The sequence below is a fragment of the Cynoglossus semilaevis genome, chromosome 13 (assembly GCF_000523025.1).
Source record: "Cynoglossus semilaevis isolate Cse_v1.0 chromosome 13, Cse_v1.0, whole genome shotgun sequence".
NCBI lineage: Eukaryota > Metazoa > Chordata > Actinopteri > Pleuronectiformes > Cynoglossidae > Cynoglossus > Cynoglossus semilaevis.
Window position 1 is genome coordinate 3,684,265 of NC_024319.1, and position 17,054 is coordinate 3,701,318.

Consider the following 17,054-nt stretch of genomic DNA (forward strand, 5'->3'; position numbering starts at 1 on the left):
AGCAGTGCCTCCATCTTGTCCTTGTATTCATCTGCATCCTCGGGTATCGGGTTGACCCTCGACATGCAAATGTAGGCGCCTGAATCAAACAAACATCAACAGTAAAAGCAACCTGTCAGGATTTTTCACTGAATTTATCAAACACACTTTTACCAGGATACTGACAAAACCCACAGGTCACATGACACAATTAGTTTTACACCATTATATTATATTATTTTATATAATATTAAACAATAATCAGTTATAGAGAAACATGTGTCAGACCCTGAACTGAGGCTGGAGCAGCATACCTGGTTTGGCAGCTTTGTAGAGTTCCTCGATGACGCTGATTGGTACCAAACCAGGACGTAAAGCACCAACAATCATCACCACATCAAACTTACCTAAAACCACGAGAGAAGGAGGAGAAAGAAGCGTCTTTATGGTTTTTGTTCTAATTTACTATGACCAGATTAAAACTGATCTGTGAAGATGCCCTGAGGTCCATTTCAGATGTACCAGGTTCTGCAGGTAGTGGTTCTGAACCCAGTAGGGTGTGTTCCAGATGCTGGTAGAGACCGGTATCATTAGCCTTATCCAGCATGCCTTTACTGCCATCCACTCCAACAAAGTGTCTGAAACCCAATTGATTCATCTGGAATAATAAAAAAAGTTAAATGTCACCAAACCTCATAGAAAAAAATCAGTGATTTTAAAGCACAGAGTTAATTCACTGCTGCCTCCATCACTCAGTTTGAATATGTTCATTTGTAACTTTGCTGTTTGAAAAACTTTAGTTCAGACTAGTCTGAATTACAAAAAAATGACCACAGGAGGCAGCAGTGTACCAGCAGTTCAAGTGTCTCTGCAAGCAATGTAAGACATCGTTGACTAAGAATGAAGAGCTCAGTCTCACCCTTTTAGCCACCAATCCAGTCCCACAGGCAACATCCAGAACAAGCGCTTCTTCAGGATTTCCTTTATAGTGTTCAAACAGGAAGTTGACGGCCAGCTCAGGTGCACTGTAGCTCACCAGGCTGATATCCTGTTTAAGAGGAACACACTTTCACTGTGACAGTTGGACTTCCTCACTGACAAACCAGAACGTTCCTCCAGCAAAGTGAAGCCAAACTGTTTTGTTTTTAGAAATTTGAGTCTTAATAATGAAAACAGAGGGTTGTTCTTTTTTTTTTTTTTTACAAGCATTGATGTCTAGTAATAACTCCAAGACACTCACATTAAAAACTGTGTAATTGTGAGCTCTCCCACCAGTAGAAGACTAGTTTGTGTCAAAGATCTCCTGTTCCTTCAACCCACCTTGTCATAGGTTTCAGCCCAGGAGTTGTAGTACTCCACCCGGTCTTTGGGGTCCAGCCTTTTACTGGCTGACTGGAATGCAGCCCTGGCCTGGTTCTCTGTCCTGATGCAGTTGGACATGGTGGACAGTGATTGGATGAGGAGTGGACGACACTTGAACCTATCAGAGGGCAAGCATGAAATAGCAGCTGAGGTCTTCCTCACTCTCTGAATAACAGTAACAATAACAATATACCAGTTCTACTAGAGAGTAGAGAGAGTAGAGTAGGGCTTTATATTCACCCCCGTTGGGGGAAACATACTTGTGCAGTAGCAAGTGGCAGTGCAGAAAAAGAGAGAAAAGGAGTTAACAAAATAAAAAGAGTAAAAGAACTAAAAAGCAAAAAGCACTCTAAAATTAAAGTAAACTTTAGAAAATATACATAATGAACAAAAAATATACATATTGAAACCATAAAGTGGCAGTGAAGGGTGCAGGTAGTCAGTGCAAAGAGTTAAACAGTCTTATGGCTGATGGGAGGAAGGTGGAGCAGCTCGCACGCAGCCGCTGCGTCGGCTGACGGAGGGATGTAGACTGTAAACACAATCACGTGCGAGAACTCCCTCGGGATGTAGTAGGCGCGGATGCCCACCGCAACAAGCTCAATGTCCTTTGTACAGAGTTGTTCTTTGATGGAGACGTGCGCGGGGTCGCACCATCTCTCATTCACGTACACCATTAGTCCACCGCCTCTCTTCTTCCCGGCCACATTTCTGTCCGCTCGAACCATTTCAAAACCGTCCATAGAAACGATCGAGTCTGGCGTCATCTCCGTCAACCAGGTCTCCGTGAAGCACAGCAGGCTGCACTCCCGAAACTCCCTCTCATGCCGAATCAGCGCCGCGAGCTCGTCCGTCTTGTTTTGAATGGAACGGACGTTTCCCATAATAACAGACGGAATGAATGGTCTGTACCTCCGTTTCCTCTCCTGAACATTCCGTCCGGCTCTGCACCCCCGTCTCTTCCTTCTTATTTCCACCGGAATCTCCGCTTTACCGGCGAAAGGAAGAGTGGTGTTGCGCAACGCCATCAGCTGGTCCCTGGTGTAAACAATGGACCCACTGAGCGTTTCAGCCGACGATGTTCCAAAAAGTACAGAAAAAAGAAGGAAACAGACCACCAAAGTGATAAAAGTGGTCCTGTTCTGTCGGTGACGGTCACATGATTTGACCACAAAAAAGAAATAATACAAAACTAAAAAGAAAGAAGGAAAAAAAGTAAGAAAAAGTACTATGAGGAGGAGAGCTACTGTACACAGCTGCTGCTCGTGCAGCGCCATCATATGAAAGATTACTAGTTCAGGTGACAGAATAATCTGCTGAGTTTTTGACTCTTTACACAGATAATGACAATGATAACTGGTCCAAATACATGTCTACTTGTAATCCTTATCCAAACTGTCATCTGAGCCTGAATACCACAGAAATGTCCCCATAAGTAGAGGTGTCTGGATTACCTTTGATGACAGGATGATCTGAAGCAGCAGCAGCAGAGAAGTAAAGCAGCAGCACTGATCTAAGATGCTTTTATCACAGCTGAGGAGTCAGCTGCTGATTGGCTGTTCAGGTCCATCTCTGACATGTTTACTCAGGTTGCTGCTTGGTCCAGTCAGACGACTTAATACCTGCTCGATCAAACTATTAGTCCATAGGTATGGTATCACTCCCCATTCGCACCTCTAACATTGTGACTTTACATTTAAAAAGTTCTGTTAGGCAACTGGACATGAATTTTCCAAAAAAAGACGTTTCACCTCTAATCCAAGAGGCTTCTTGGATTCACGTCCAGTTGCCTAACAGAACTTTTTAAATGTAAAGTCACAATGTTAGAGGTGCGAATGGGGAGTGATACCATACCTATGGACTAATAGTTTGATCGGAGCGACACTTTTGGCTGGGTGTACTTTGAAATGATACTGATCAGGGAGGAGGTTGAATTTTTTGGGGAGAGAACTCAGGGCGACATTATAAGTTGGATAAAAGGTTGTGTCTTAAACCACAAAACGGGTTTTAATTCAAATTGCACTGAATAAATCTGAGATTATCTTTCTTGCTGTCAGTTTCTTCAAGGTAACCTGTGTTAAGTGTTTCGATAGTTTTGTTGTTATTAGCCCCGCCTACACATCTTCCTTCTGGGTTCAAACCCCAGAGGAACCACATACTTGGGGCTAAAAATGTGTTACATTGAAAGCAACTGGACAAAATAGTTTTTGGTTTTTTTAAACTACTTTGTCCAGTCAGCAGGGGGCAGTATAAGCAAGGGGACGATGCTGTAGTCAGTGCACCTCCATGGTAACTTGGCAGCTTATGGATTTGAACCTAAAACCTCTGGACCTAAGGCTACTTCCTTAACCACCAAGCCACCACTGCCCCACTTCTGTTGTACATGGTGTAAATCACAGTATTTACACCACCACCAATACTCCTGTCCTAGTACAGTCTCCAAAGCTAACATTCGCTACAACCGTCCTGGTACAGTCTCCAAAGCTAACATTCGCTACAACCGTCCTGGTACAGTCTCCAAAGCTAACATTCGCTACAACCGTCCTGGTACAGTCTCCAACGCTAACATTAGCTACAACCGTCCTGGTACAGTCTCCAACGCTAACATTAGCTACAACCGTCCTGGTACAGTCTCCAACGCTAACATTAGCTACAACCGTCCTGCTACAATCTCCAAACCAAACATTAGCTACAACCGTCCTGCTACAGCCTCCCACCCAAACATTAGCTACAACCGTCCTGGTACAAAATATGCGTTACATCTGCCGATGTGCAACACCCGGCACATACCTGCAGCGCGGATTTATCCGGCACCTACACCACCAGCGTGATTTATTGAGCTTATCGACCCTTGGTAGGTAAATGATGGATAAATCATAGAAAATAAACATTACTGGAGAAAACAGAACCTTTAATGCTACGTGGGCAGATTCATTTGCTTTCACTGCTGAAGAGACTGGTTCGTTATTGCTCAGAATCGCAAATGGAATGATATTGAAAACCTTCCCAAGTTTGCCAGATGCATACATTTTCATGTTAATGTAAGTATCGAGGATGACATTCCATGGTTCGACCACTAGTTTGTCCGGTTTGGGAAGGTTTTCAATGGGAGTGATGCTCGGTTGTGGTGAGGAGGATGCAGAGAGTCAAGATCGTAATCCGAGGAGGATTGCTCACTACTGCAGACTGCAGGTATGATTTACTGCCGCAGGAGGGCGCTAATTCTTTTCTCAGAAGTCTAGAAATGAAAATAATACATTGTAAAAATGTTTCCTATAAAGTGTCGTAGCTGTCATTGAATTGTAACCTGTAATCTGCCATGATCTCAAGTATTTTATTCTTTGAATGTTATATTCAACCGTTGATCTTCTGTTTTACCACCATAATCTTGTATCTTTGAGACATTTCCTTTATTAATTTCCTATTTAAAATAAAAAATGGTATCCACTATCACCGGTTCTTGATATTTAGATTTATTATCGATTTCATAATTTTTTTTATAATCAAAGTCTTGACATCTTCATCTCCTTATTCCCACATTTCTCTTCGATGTTTGATGTCTTTGAGATTATGATTGACTATTTATTCTAAAATTATTATTTTTTAATTCATATAATATTGACATGTAATCTTGTAAATCCAACCACGATGTTGTGATATTATCTAGTTCGACTGTTATAGTATAATAACCCATTTAACCCATCACCAAAGTGAACAGTGGGCAGCAGTGTGTGGGGACGGTGCCTTACTCAGAGCACCTCAGTGGTAACTCGGCAGCTGGTGGACTGGAACCTGAAGCCTCGCAGACCCAAGTCCGCTTCCGTAACCACTAAGCCACCACTAACATTTATTCATCAACATCATCAGTAACCACAGACAGCAGCACCGATTGAAAACACTTTATTGTTTTTAATTCTATCACAGTGTTTGAATCGATATTAAATCTGCTGTCATCAGATCTTCTGATGTTCAGATGTAGCCTCTGGTGCTCAGGCTGAGCAGTGTTTCTTGAAGAGGTACAAGGTTCCAGTGAGGTAGTGGTCCTCGTCCACTTCTTTGTCACAGTTATGGTAAAGGTCCTTCATGTATTTGTCTGTGGCTTGTGTCGCCACGTGAGACCAAAGATGCTGATCCTCCATCAGCTTCAGCAGTGCCTCCATCTTGTCCTTGTATTCATCTGCATCCTCGGGTATCGGGTTGACCCTCGACATGCAAATGTAGGCGCCTGAATCAAACAAACATCAACAGTAAAAGCAACCTGTCAGGATTTTTCACTGAATTTATCAAACACACTTTTACCAGGATACTGACAAAACCCACAGGTCACATGACACAATTAGTTTTACACCATTATATTATATTATTTTATATAATATTAAACAATAATCAGTTATAGAGAAACATGTGTCAGACCCTGAACTGAGGCTGGAGCAGCATACCTGGTTTGGCAGCTTTGTAGAGTTCCTCGATGACGCTGATTGGTACCAAACCAGGACGTAAAGCACCAACAATCATCACCACATCAAACTTACCTAAAACCAAGAGAGGAGGAGAAAGAAGCGTCTTTGTAGTTTTTGTTCTAATTTACTATGACCAGATTAAAACTGATCTGTGAAGATGCCCTGAGGTCCATTTCAGATGTACCAGGTTCTGCAGGTAGTGGTTCTGAACCCAGTAGGGTGTGTTCCAGATGCTGGTAGAGACCGGTATCATTAGCCTTATCCAGCATGCCTTTACTGCCATCCACTCCAACAAAGTGTCTGAAACCCAATTGATTCATCTGGAATAAAAAAAAAAGTTAAATGTCACCAAACCTCATAGAAAAAACTTTGCTGTTTGAAAAACTTTAGTTCAGACTAGTCTCAATCACAAAGATGAGACCACATGACCACAGGAGGCAGCAGTGTACCAGCAGTTCAAGTGTCTCTGCAAGCAATGTAAGACATCGTTGACTAAGAATGAAGAGCTCAGTCTCACCCTTTTAGCCACCAATCCAGTCCCACAGGCAACATCCAGAACAAGCGCTTCTTCAGGATTTCCTTTATAGTGTTCAAACAGGAAGTTGACGGCCAGCTCAGGTGCACTGTAGCTCACCAGGGTGTGATCCTGTTTAAGAGGAACACACTGTGTCAGTGAGCTCTGCTGAACATCCAGTCCAGTATAGGACTTTCACTAGATTCAAGTTCACCTGAAATCCTTCTGAGGCCCTGTTACTGCAGGTGTAGTAGTTTCTACTGTCCACTGGGGGCAGAAGAATTACATGCAGCAGACAGAGCGGCACAATAATTCAGAAAATGCAATATTTCAGTCAAACTCAAAGACAGAGACTGGATAAAACGTTCGGCAGGGCGTAATAATAACAACTACTTTACACAGTAATAGTATATACTACCACTGTAAACATTAGGAATGTTTAGAGTGGTAGTATATGGTAACAAGTATAGTATCGAAAACGTCTCCGCTTGTCATCGTAAAAAACAACAGTGAATTTGAAATATTTTTACGACCCTTTCCCACTGTCTGAGACAGTCTCTGTTGCCATTTAGTTGTTGATGTAAAATGACAGATTTTCTCCATGGAATTCTGTGTTGGAGAGTGGGCTCTTTACAAAATTGAACTTTTTGTTGTTAAGGTCAGTCTGACAGACATGCTGTCAACACTAAAGGATTACAAATAGTCTGCCTTTGTAAGATGTCTGACTAACCAAACTGATCGAATCACGAGATGGTTTGTGTTGCTCTGAAACAGTGATTGTGTAACTGTGTTCGTAGCTTCCTCTCTGACAGTATCTGTTCACAGAACTGGTGATTTGTGTCAGATCATATGACATGCATTTAAAGTTGGCTGTGAGTGCGTGCCACTTGGAAACCTGTAGGGCAGGGCTGATGCAACTGTATAGTATACATTACTGAGGCGAATGAGAACATGTTTGTCTACTTTGGTAGATTATAGAAAGAAGACAAATAACGAACGCTGTCACTGTGACATTTGGACTTTCTCACGGACAAACACAACACATTCCTGCAGCCAAGTGAAGCCAAACTGGGTTTTTTTTTTAGATTTTTTTTTACAAGCATTGATGTCTAGTTGTACCTCCAAGAAACTCACATTAAAAACTTCCTAAACTGTGTAATTGTGAGCTCTCCCACCAGTAGAAGACTAGTTTGTATCAAAGATCTCCTGTTCCTTCAACCCACCTTGTCATAGGTTTCAGCCCAGGAGTTGTAGTACTCCACCCGGTCTTTGGGGTCCGGCCTTTTACTGGCTGACTGGAATGCAGCCCTGGCCTGGTTCTCTGTCCTGATGCAGTTGGACATGGTGGACATTGATAGGATGAGGAGTGGACGACACTTGAACCTATCAGAGGGCAAGCATGAAATAGCAGCTGAGGTCTTCCTCACTCTCTGAATAACAGTAACAATAACAATAACAATATACCATTTCTACTAGTTCAGGTGACAGAATAATCTGCTGAGTTTTTGACTCTTTACACAGATAATGACAATGATAACTGGTCCAAATACATGTCTACTTGTAATCCTTATCCAAACTGTCATCTGAGCCTGAATACCACAGAAATGTCCCCATAAGTAGAGGTGTCTGGATTACCTTTGATGACAGGATGATCTGAAGCAGCAGCAGCAGAGAAGTAAAGCAGCAGCACTGATCTAAGATGCTTTTATCACAGCTGAGGAGTCAGCTGCTGATTGGCTGTTCAGGTCCATCTCTGAGAGTTTTACAGTGTTTATATCCGGGTTGGATTATCTGAAGATGACCAATTAAATGATGCTAACCTGAGCAGGAGCGTTCCACTTAATTAGTCCAGATTTTTTAATCTAATCATAATCTAATCTGAGGTCGTCCTTGTGATAATGTGATTTTTGTCCATGTTCAACTGAGTTTATTATTGTTGTTTAATTGTTATTGTTTATAAGTTCTTTGTTTGATCTAACAGGTTTTTATTCAAATTCCTGTATAAATCTGAGATTATCTGTGTTAATCTACGGGTTCTTCAAGTTAACCTATGTTGTTCTAGAGTTTAGTTCTTACCACAGCCTACACGTCTGCCAGAACGAGTGCAGCTTCCAATTAAGGGAATGCTGTATTTCAGGTGCAAGGGTGTCTTACGGTCGTGCTCTTACTTGTCTTTGATATATTCATATCAAATATCAAGTTCTCTCAGACTTCTGCCTTCGGGTCCTCCTCCCTGGCTGTACCATTCTGATACGTAACATGAAGTTCAAAGTATTATTATCAATATGATTTTGTTATTCTGACTGAGTTTGTTTGGCTTTATGTTGAGTTGAGTTTTATGTGATTGATTGATTGTTTTCTGTGAGAACAGTAGAGTAATGTTTCCTGAACTACTTGTCATTGTGACAGAGCACACCACTGCAGTCAACAACATGTGATCTCTGCATTTTACGCACCACCTTTTTCTCATTTAATTTTAAGGTGGCAGAAATAAAGATGCCAGTAAAACTGACACAATGAAAAAAAGTGAAGTGTGAAGAGTGAAAAGTGACTGGAAGACGTGTATGTAAGAAGAGGATGGAGGAAGTGTTTTACTTCCACTATTCTGTCATCTGAAGTTCCTCTGTCAGCAGCAGCAGCAGCAGCAGCAGCCACAGCAGCCACAGCGGCCACAGCAGCAGCAGCAGCAGCAGCAGTGATTAAGATGACGGTGCTGATGATGGTGGTTTTCCTTGAGCTCCTGGTTCTTATCACAGGTCAGAACCTACACATTTGTTCCACTCATTTCTTTATTTTTCAAACGGCACTGATTGACATGTGAGATCCTCCAGTGTGTGTCCCGGTTATTCATTTGAAATTTGAACAAAAAATTATGTAAAATCAACTAAAATTAATTTTTTCAGCAAAAAATGTGACCCTTTTCATCATGTCACCCTGTCTGGTAGGTGTTGTACCTCAGAGTGTGATACTCCCCCCTGCTGTTTGTGCAATGACACATTCCACTGTCACTCTGGGGTGCTCCTTCACACCACGGATCACCCCAATCGTCAGAGTCCGCTGGTGCAAGGACCATCCTCTCTGCCACAAGACCACACCGACTGTCTACGACAGCAATAGAACAAAGAGCAACTCACGCTTCCTGTACTTGGGCGATAAGACCAGCAACTGCACGTTACAGATCCAAAACCTCCTCAAACCAGACAATGGCACTTACCGTTTCAGAATGGAAGCCACGGAGGAAGCAGGACATTTTACCAACCAAACAGGTGTACAAATCTCAGTCAAAGGTAAGATCTTCAGCCTCAAACTCTGACCCAAATGTTTGACCTCAACCTGTTCAAAATCAGAACTTCACTGCAGACCAGACTGTGCTGAGTATCAACACTTCCAGTGACAACGGCGAGATGTTCGAGGGTCAGGATGTCACACTGCGCTGCACTGCACCCTGCACATTTTATGACCTGAAGGTCACCTGGTTAAAAGATGACCACACCCTCTCAGAGACCAGCCCCACCCTTCACATCAGCCCCCTAACTGCAGGGGATTCTGGAAACTACAGTTGCAGTTTGAAGAAATCCTTGTCACACCGATATCAGCTACAAGTGACGGCCACAGGTTTGTTTAATCAACTGTTCCTGAGCTCAGCTCTAAACCAAGCCTGGTTGAAACCTGAATTGACTGTATTCCTCCTTTTCTTATCCTCAAGGACAACAGTCTGAGCTTCCACTAATCCTTGGTGTGACTCTTGGTGTCTCGGTGGTTCTCTGTGGTGTCATCCTCGTCTTTATCTTTAAAAGGTTTGTGAAAAAAACTGTACGTGCTGTGAAAGTGGCAGCGGGTCAGTGGTTCAGTGGTTAATGGGGGTCTATCTGTGCAAAGCTGCAGTTGTTGCATGGTCACAGGACACAGTGGAGCAAAGGAACAGTGTTACGGCAGTACAGTGGAACAGTGGTTGAGTGGGTCGGCGGTTCAGTGTTACAGTATTATAGTGGAGGGCTGTGTTGTCTTTTCAGAAAACCTGCAGCAGTAGATGATCATCAGGCAGCTACAGCGATGGAGCTGGAGCCACAGGTGCGTGACATCACTACTCCTGGTGATGTTTCGTTAAACCTGACACCACACTCGTGCTCTCAACTAACACACGTCACAACTTATTTTTTGGTTTTAGCAATATGCTAACATCAACCGCGTCCTCCAGATCTGCTGAAGCTGAGGTCAGCTACACGGCCATTTACTTCAAACACAGCAATCAGCCCAGGTGAGACACTTCTTATACAGAAGACATGGAGACATGACATGGAAACTAAAATGACTCAATTCTAACTTCCTGTTTAGTGACTTTTAAAAGTGGTATTTCTTATTCTGTAACATCCTGTGTGTCTTAATAGACCAGTGAAAAATGGAGAGGATGTCATCTACAGCCCTGTCAGGACGAGCTGAATCTCTGTCCACTTGACACCCACCATGGAGGTGATGCCGCAGGAGATCTTGTGTCACTTCACTGACCAGCAGTGCATTCTACCCAGTGCATCACATGGTAAATGTACTGTTGTTTTAGACAAGAACGGTCAGGATTGATTGACATCAGATTATCTTTAGAAGCAACAGAGTTAGCTTGGCCTAACCTTAACATAGACTCAAAAAAAAAAAAAAAAGAGTCTAACACACCATGTCCTTTAAGAACAGCAATTGCTGTGCAACTTGTTTTTAATTGTCTGTGTTTCTCATGTCTGTGAGACAGTCAGTTACCAGCCAAACCAGTTTCCCTATTTATTAGTTAAAAAATGTACGTATGTTTGTGAGATAAAAAAAAGCTCTGTACAAATTTTGTAATAAACTTTGAATACATTTCTGACTGTGTTAAAATTGCACCACACACAGTATATATATATAAAGTATTCACTCTTTCTTTCTTCCTTTTCTCTGGTTATATTTATGTAGACACATGTTGTGGTGTTTCAACTGAATTTCACAAGAGTAAAAAATTATTTTAAAGTTATTTGTTTCGTTTCCTTCAGTTTGCCAAAACATTTCTCGTATTCAAACAAACAAAAAATAAATCGTCTTTTTAAAGAGGCAATGCCATTTAGAGGAAGTGACGTATAGTTCTTCCTGGTTGAAGGGTCAGTTTAGGGATTCAAGATGGCGGCGCCGGAGGAGTTATTTTGCTGGGAAGGAGACTGGGGTTTACCGTCCATCAGCACCGAGTGTCTGGTAGTTCTGGTGAGTTTACTTGGATCAGACTTCTCGGTGTGGGTTCAGTTTTTAAAGCGAACCAAGCGAACCAAACCACTTGAGTCGCAAACGTGTTTCTGCTGCTGACTGACTACAGTCACGTTTTATACACCGTCATTAAAAATACATTTATTTAAACCATTACGATTGCTTGGTTTTATATAAATGATTAATTACTTATTTTTGAACAGTTACCGACATTCCAATCAAACTTACGACCTTTCTAATACGCTATGTCTTCTTTTTTCTAACTAAACATAAAATTAACCTCTAATCTAACCAGACGTTAAAGATGAAATACTACGAACGAGTAAAAACAAATAAAATCTCAAGGTTAGGCCAAGAATTCGTCACATTTAGAAATTAACCACACGACACGGATTTAAGTTCAGACATATCCCAAAAACTTGACATTGAAAAAACTATTACATATTTTATATAGCAGCCCTAATTATTAAAACTGAGTTCTAAGATTAAATGAAAATTGGAGGCAGTGCTGGCTTGGTGGAAAGGAAGGAAACACTGAGGTGCTTTAAGCACCTTCCTTTCCATGGTACCGTCCCCACACACTGCTCCCCGGGCGCTTAAGCTGCCCCCCTGCTCACTTCAGTGATAGGTAAAATGTAGAGGTCATATCTCGTTGTGTGTGCAGTAGTGTGCTGTGTCACAGTGACAAGTAATTCACTTCACTAAACTTCTACAGCGGAACCATTTAGCTGCCGTTCCCATTACTATCACTAGATGACGCCAAATGTCCGATAATCTGGTTGCTCTAAGTCTGTGAGTCGAGTCACAAATAATTATGTTTCACTGAACTTATACAGGAACGTTCAGATGTTGACATTGTTAGCCAAATAACAAACCTTTTTTGTCATCAACACCTCCCCTGAACGGTTCTTGTAGACCTGTGAAAGTGTCCAATGTATGTCATAATGTTGGCTCTCTGGATCTGGAAATTCTTAAGTAGTTTTACAATTGTTCTCTTTCTATTGCCACTAGGAGGTGCACTTTTTAAACACAGAACATTTACATGTTTTTTGTTGATGATGATCAAATTTCAAGGAATTGCCACAAATTGTGCTTAGGCCATTGAATAACTAAATAAGTGAATTATAACAATAATTATCTCAGTGTTGCTCCAAATATGAGCTAACTAATTGAATCATTGTTCTGTAACTGTCTCAGATGTAGATGTGTGTGTCAGCATTAGTGTAAGACCTCCCATAAATCCCTGGGGCCACATCAGATGCAGTGTTCCCAGTGCTGTCTGTCTGTAGGGGTAAGGAGGTAAATTGGGGCTGGGGATGGCTTGTTGTTACTGTTGGACAGGGATGTGAGCCTGGCAGCACTGAACTCTGGGTATTAATGAGGACTCTGTGGTGGAAAAACTTGTCTGTAGGAACGTGAGAGGCAGCAGGAAACCGCTGTCAGAGTGTCTGTACCATTTCAGCACCCCTGTAGGAATCAAGAGGTCAGGGGTCACATCTGTGTCGATAATCCTTTCCATGTCACAGACGAGTTATGCCAACCGGAGCTTGTCAGGTTTGCGGCTTTGTCTAGGAACAGCTGTTGAAAGGCAGAGCATGTTAGCACGGAGATGGCTGAGAGTGAGAAAATATCAGGCATAAATCAGTACAAAAAAAAGAAAGAAGTTAGGTAATTATGTACAGCTAAATTTAAAAAGTGGCCTGAAGATAACTCAGTAGTTATGCTACAACACAATGACAGTTTTTATAGCTTAGCTGTAGTGCCAGCAGCGACGTGAGCTTACCAGTAGCAACTACGAGACTAAAGAATGTGTCTGTCTGCTGCCTCTCTTTCATCATCTCTGTTCAGTTAATGAAAAGTTGCCAGGTGTGAGTGGGCAGAACTTCAGGTGTGCTGAGCATCACCTCTGACCCCTAACCCTGATGGTTAACAAGCTCAGATGAGACGAAGCTGGTAATGCTAATGATAGTGATGTCATTCATCAATGCCCTGATTCCTCAGGTTGGTGTGTGTGTGTTCCTGTGTGTGTCTGCGTGTGTCTTCACAGCTGCAGATTTACGATGTTCTTCTTTTCTTCTGGTTGTAAAGTTTTTGTTTTCCTTCTGGTTATTTCCTGACCTGTGAAATCTTAAAGAATAATTTCTGCCAATGCCAATGCTGTGCCTGACTGACCGTTAGACCAACAGTATGAACCATCACTGAGAGTGGCAGTCATCTTGATTCCATAGGTCTTGGTTGGTGGAATCCTTTCAACTCTGTTTTAACTTTTCAACCTGGAGTTCCAGCTTTTTAGCTCAACTAAAATACAGCCATAGATTAGCATTAGTTCTACGAAGAAGACAGCCTAGCCCCCCGTTCTACTGCTGCTTCCGTGATCGATCCAACCTTTATTCAGATTGACCTCAGTGTTTCTCATCTGTTTCATTGTTCTGTAGGCCTACGCTAAGTTTGCAGGAGCTCCGCTAAGTCTGAGAAAGATCTCCAACCCGTGGCGCAGTCCCAGTGGTAAGCTAAACATCTACTCACTTGTGCCCTCACACGTGCACTTCTGTCAGTCATTTGGACTTCCCTGCCTCTTTGTTTCATAGGTTTACTTCCTGCTCTAAGGACCAATCAGAAAACAGTTCTGTCCAGACCCTCTGAAATCATCATCCACCTCAGGAAACAGGTAAACACAGCGACACTTGCATGACAGTGATGTTGCAAAGTACGGTGGTTGTGCACAGACAGAGAGAAGAGAAACAGCCAAATAGGTTAAGTAGTGGTTTTATAAATATGCTCTAGAGACTGTACCAGGACTGTTAGAGCTAACATTAGCTCTGATGTCTGTTCTCATGACATGTTTTACAATAAGGTGAATGTTGATTGTTGTGATCACTTTTCTTAATATTTCAGAAATACAATGCAGACTTTGATCTGTCAGCGAAGGAGGGCGCCGACAGTCTGGCGTTCATCTCTCTCATGGAGGAGAAACTTGCACCGGCTCTGGTCAGAGACAGTGACCATCTTTGTTACACAGCCCCACCGCTGCGGTTGCTATGTATGCTAACATCATTGTCCTCCCCAGATCTACACCTTTTGGGGGGAGTCTGCAAACTACGTGGAGGTGACGCGGCGCTGGCATGCTGAACACATGCCTTTCCCACTACGCTTCTTTCTGCCCAGTTGGATCCAGAGTCAGCAGCTGGAGAAGCTGCGGTTGCTGCGAGGAGATGACGTCCTGGACGTCAGTGGGGAACTGGAGAAGGAGGTGGGGAAAAGTGACATCACCAGTGACATCAGCAGGCAGACAGGTTGAGTCTGAGGCTTTAGGGGCTGAAGCTTTTACAAAGTAATGTTCAAAAAAATATGGAAAATGAAAAGTTCCACAGCTTTGGAAAAACCACTCCACTGTGGGAGAAGGTTAAATGTCGGCGACATTGGAGGTTTTTTTTTTACAGTTGGTGGAAGAGCTGCAGCCTGTTATTAAAAACTAGAGCAGCTGGAAAAACAGATGGAATTCTGGGAAATGGGATTAATGAGAGGAAAAAAATCCAGAGCTGGGGAAAACTCTGAGGTTTAATGAAGTTACAGTCCAGAGACAGGAAACGGAACATATAGAACAATGAAAGAACAATAAATGAATATTTAGCCTTCTGACAGCAAACTAATATTTTTAGCTGAATTTAGTTCACATGGACACATAGATGCCTCCAACACTAAGCTCAAATGTGTTATTTTATGACTTCACTGCGTTCGAGCCCCAGTGGAACCATAAACTAGATCCTCCTCACGTAAGTCACTTTGGATAAAAGAGTCTGCTAAATGCATTATTGTAAATGTAAAACCCCTTGTTCACATTTACCCCATTGACACCAACTGGCCACAGGAGGCAGCAGTGAAAGAAAAGTGGCATAAAAATATATTTCAAATCATAGATAAGAGTGAAAGGTAAAAATTCTGTATAGTCTAATAAATCTATTTACATTTCTATTTATTTCTATTTAAATCTTTTTTTTTTTGTTTTTGTGTTTTCCCAGTTGTATCATGACGCTTTTGAGTGTATGAACCTCCTGTCCCAAAGACTAGGCTCACACAAGTTCTTCTTTGGAGACTCGTAAGTTTAAAGATGGTTACATTTAATCCATTGATTAATTATCGCATATTCTCATGTTTACGTTTTGACGTTTTCTGTTTGTGACCGAACAACTGCAGGCCATCTTCTCTGGACGCCTACGTCTTTGGTCACCTGGCACCCATCCTGAAGTCCAAGCTGCCCAATGGGAAGCTGCAGCAACACCTGAGAAACCTCGACAACCTCAGCAACTTCTGCAGCAACATCCTGCTGCTGTATTTTCCCCGAGACCCCAACAGAGGTCAGTCTACACAACACTAGAGACCAAACATGTCAAATATGAGGTATAGCAGTCTACATATGCTTCAGGCAGGTGTTGATGGGTGAACAGTCTGTAGTTTTTTTTCTGATATATATCCCAGAACTGCTTGACTGTAGCTTTAAAAACATATGCAACATCAGGGGTAGACCTGAGGCCCAGGAAACACCTTTGGACATAAACTGAGACCAGACCGTTCCACACAGGAACTGACTCCTAAGACATGACCTCATTTCTCACCTTTCTTTCCTGCAGAGGGCGGAACTTCCACTGTGACACCACAACCTGAAGGCGGAGATTTGGACCACGTCCCCAACAAGCGCATGAAGCAGTTCCTGTCAGTGATTGTGGCCATGGGAGCCATGCTGAGCTACGCTCTTGTGACCGGGATGGTGTCCTTGGAACACTTCCACACGAAGGTGCAGGAAGAACCACAGGACAGTCAGCCAATCACAGCTCAGCACCACTACCAGGAGGAGGAGGGAGAGGGCTGAGGACTCAGCTAGTGGAGACCAGAGGACAGTTTGGACTTGAAGAGAGTGCGACATTGTTGGAGGCAAAACAGAAGAGAATCTAAACATTTTCTTTAATTTTCAGATGTGTCTGAAAAGGCATTCTAAGGTTTCCATGGAAACATTTAACAAAACAATTACCATGGAGGAGGGTGGAGTTTGTCTGAAAAACAAATAATTTAATTATTGATCTGAACATTATAAAATTCACCACAAAATAAATAAATATTCAGAAGTTTCTAATGGATTGTTTTGCTAAGTTAATATCGATATAATATCAAAACATTTACAAAATGTAAAATATTTAGATAAGTTAGTATAATTTTGAATTCATTTTTTTATTTTTTATTTTAAAAACCCCATTTAAAACAAGAAATAATTATAAAACACTAGTCAGTAAACAGGTATTGTCGTCTTGGTGATATTGTTTTATGTATTTGATAGAACAACACATTAAAGACATTTGTAGAAATCACCAATAGCGGCGAATCATAACAACTGCTGTGGTTCATTTGTCAGAACATTCCTGCAGACGATGCCTGTGAGCCAGCAGATTAAGAAGGAACAGACGTGTGGATGAAAACCATAACATTTGACTTTCTACGAGAGGTGGTGTGTGAAAACTCACACA

The 17,054-nt window shown here is 42.1% G+C and overlaps 4 protein-coding genes across 5 annotated transcripts in view; 2 read left to right on the forward strand and 2 right to left on the reverse strand.

Moving 5' to 3' along the window:
• Window positions 1-1,818, reverse strand: part of LOC103388133 (methyltransferase-like protein 27) — a 2,088-nt gene extending 270 nt beyond the window's left edge. The window contains exons 1-6 of the mRNA XM_025061483.1: window positions 1,535-1,818; window positions 1,300-1,459; window positions 899-1,027; window positions 502-637; window positions 294-386; window positions 4-79 (exon numbers count right to left, since the gene is read on the reverse strand). Coding sequence (XP_024917251.1) covers window positions 4-79; window positions 294-386; window positions 502-637; window positions 899-1,027; window positions 1,300-1,419 — 554 coding nt within the window. The 5' untranslated portion in view covers window positions 1,420-1,459; window positions 1,535-1,818. The remainder of the gene's footprint in view (window positions 1-3; window positions 80-293; window positions 387-501; window positions 638-898; window positions 1,028-1,299; window positions 1,460-1,534) is intronic.
• Window positions 1,819-5,219: 3,401 nt separating this feature from the next.
• On the reverse strand, window positions 5,220-8,029 carry LOC103388111 (methyltransferase-like protein 27). The gene is made up of 6 exons (XM_008322989.3): window positions 7,951-8,029; window positions 7,539-7,698; window positions 6,319-6,447; window positions 5,986-6,121; window positions 5,781-5,873; window positions 5,220-5,566 (listed from the first exon to the last, which is right to left on the reverse strand). The coding sequence occupies exons 2-6, from the start codon at window positions 7,665-7,667 to the stop codon at window positions 5,331-5,333; spliced, it is 723 nt and encodes a 240-aa protein (XP_008321211.1). The 5' UTR covers window positions 7,668-7,698; window positions 7,951-8,029; the 3' UTR covers window positions 5,220-5,330.
• Window positions 8,030-8,916: 887 nt separating this feature from the next.
• Window positions 8,917-10,972, forward strand: LOC103388112 (uncharacterized). 2 transcript variants are annotated; one of them, XM_008322991.3, is made up of 7 exons: window positions 8,917-9,071; window positions 9,261-9,602; window positions 9,676-9,930; window positions 10,022-10,112; window positions 10,329-10,386; window positions 10,484-10,573; window positions 10,704-10,972. In XM_008322991.3, exons 1-6 carry the CDS (start codon window positions 9,020-9,022, stop codon window positions 10,520-10,522), a joined length of 837 nt encoding a protein of 278 aa, XP_008321213.1. In that variant the 5' UTR covers window positions 8,917-9,019; the 3' UTR covers window positions 10,523-10,573; window positions 10,704-10,972. The 2 variants fall into 2 exon arrangements, with proteins under 2 accessions (XP_008321213.1, XP_024917224.1); XM_025061456.1 differs by having other exon boundaries at window positions 10,329-10,573.
• Window positions 10,973-11,402: 430 nt separating this feature from the next.
• Window positions 11,403-16,898, forward strand: LOC103388113 (metaxin-1-like). The gene is made up of 8 exons (XM_008322992.3): window positions 11,403-11,538; window positions 13,974-14,043; window positions 14,127-14,206; window positions 14,434-14,526; window positions 14,606-14,788; window positions 15,558-15,634; window positions 15,733-15,893; window positions 16,167-16,898. The coding sequence occupies exons 1-8, from the start codon at window positions 11,458-11,460 to the stop codon at window positions 16,403-16,405; spliced, it is 984 nt and encodes a 327-aa protein (XP_008321214.1). The 5' UTR covers window positions 11,403-11,457; the 3' UTR covers window positions 16,406-16,898.
• The last annotated feature ends 156 nt before the right edge of the window (window positions 16,899-17,054 follow it).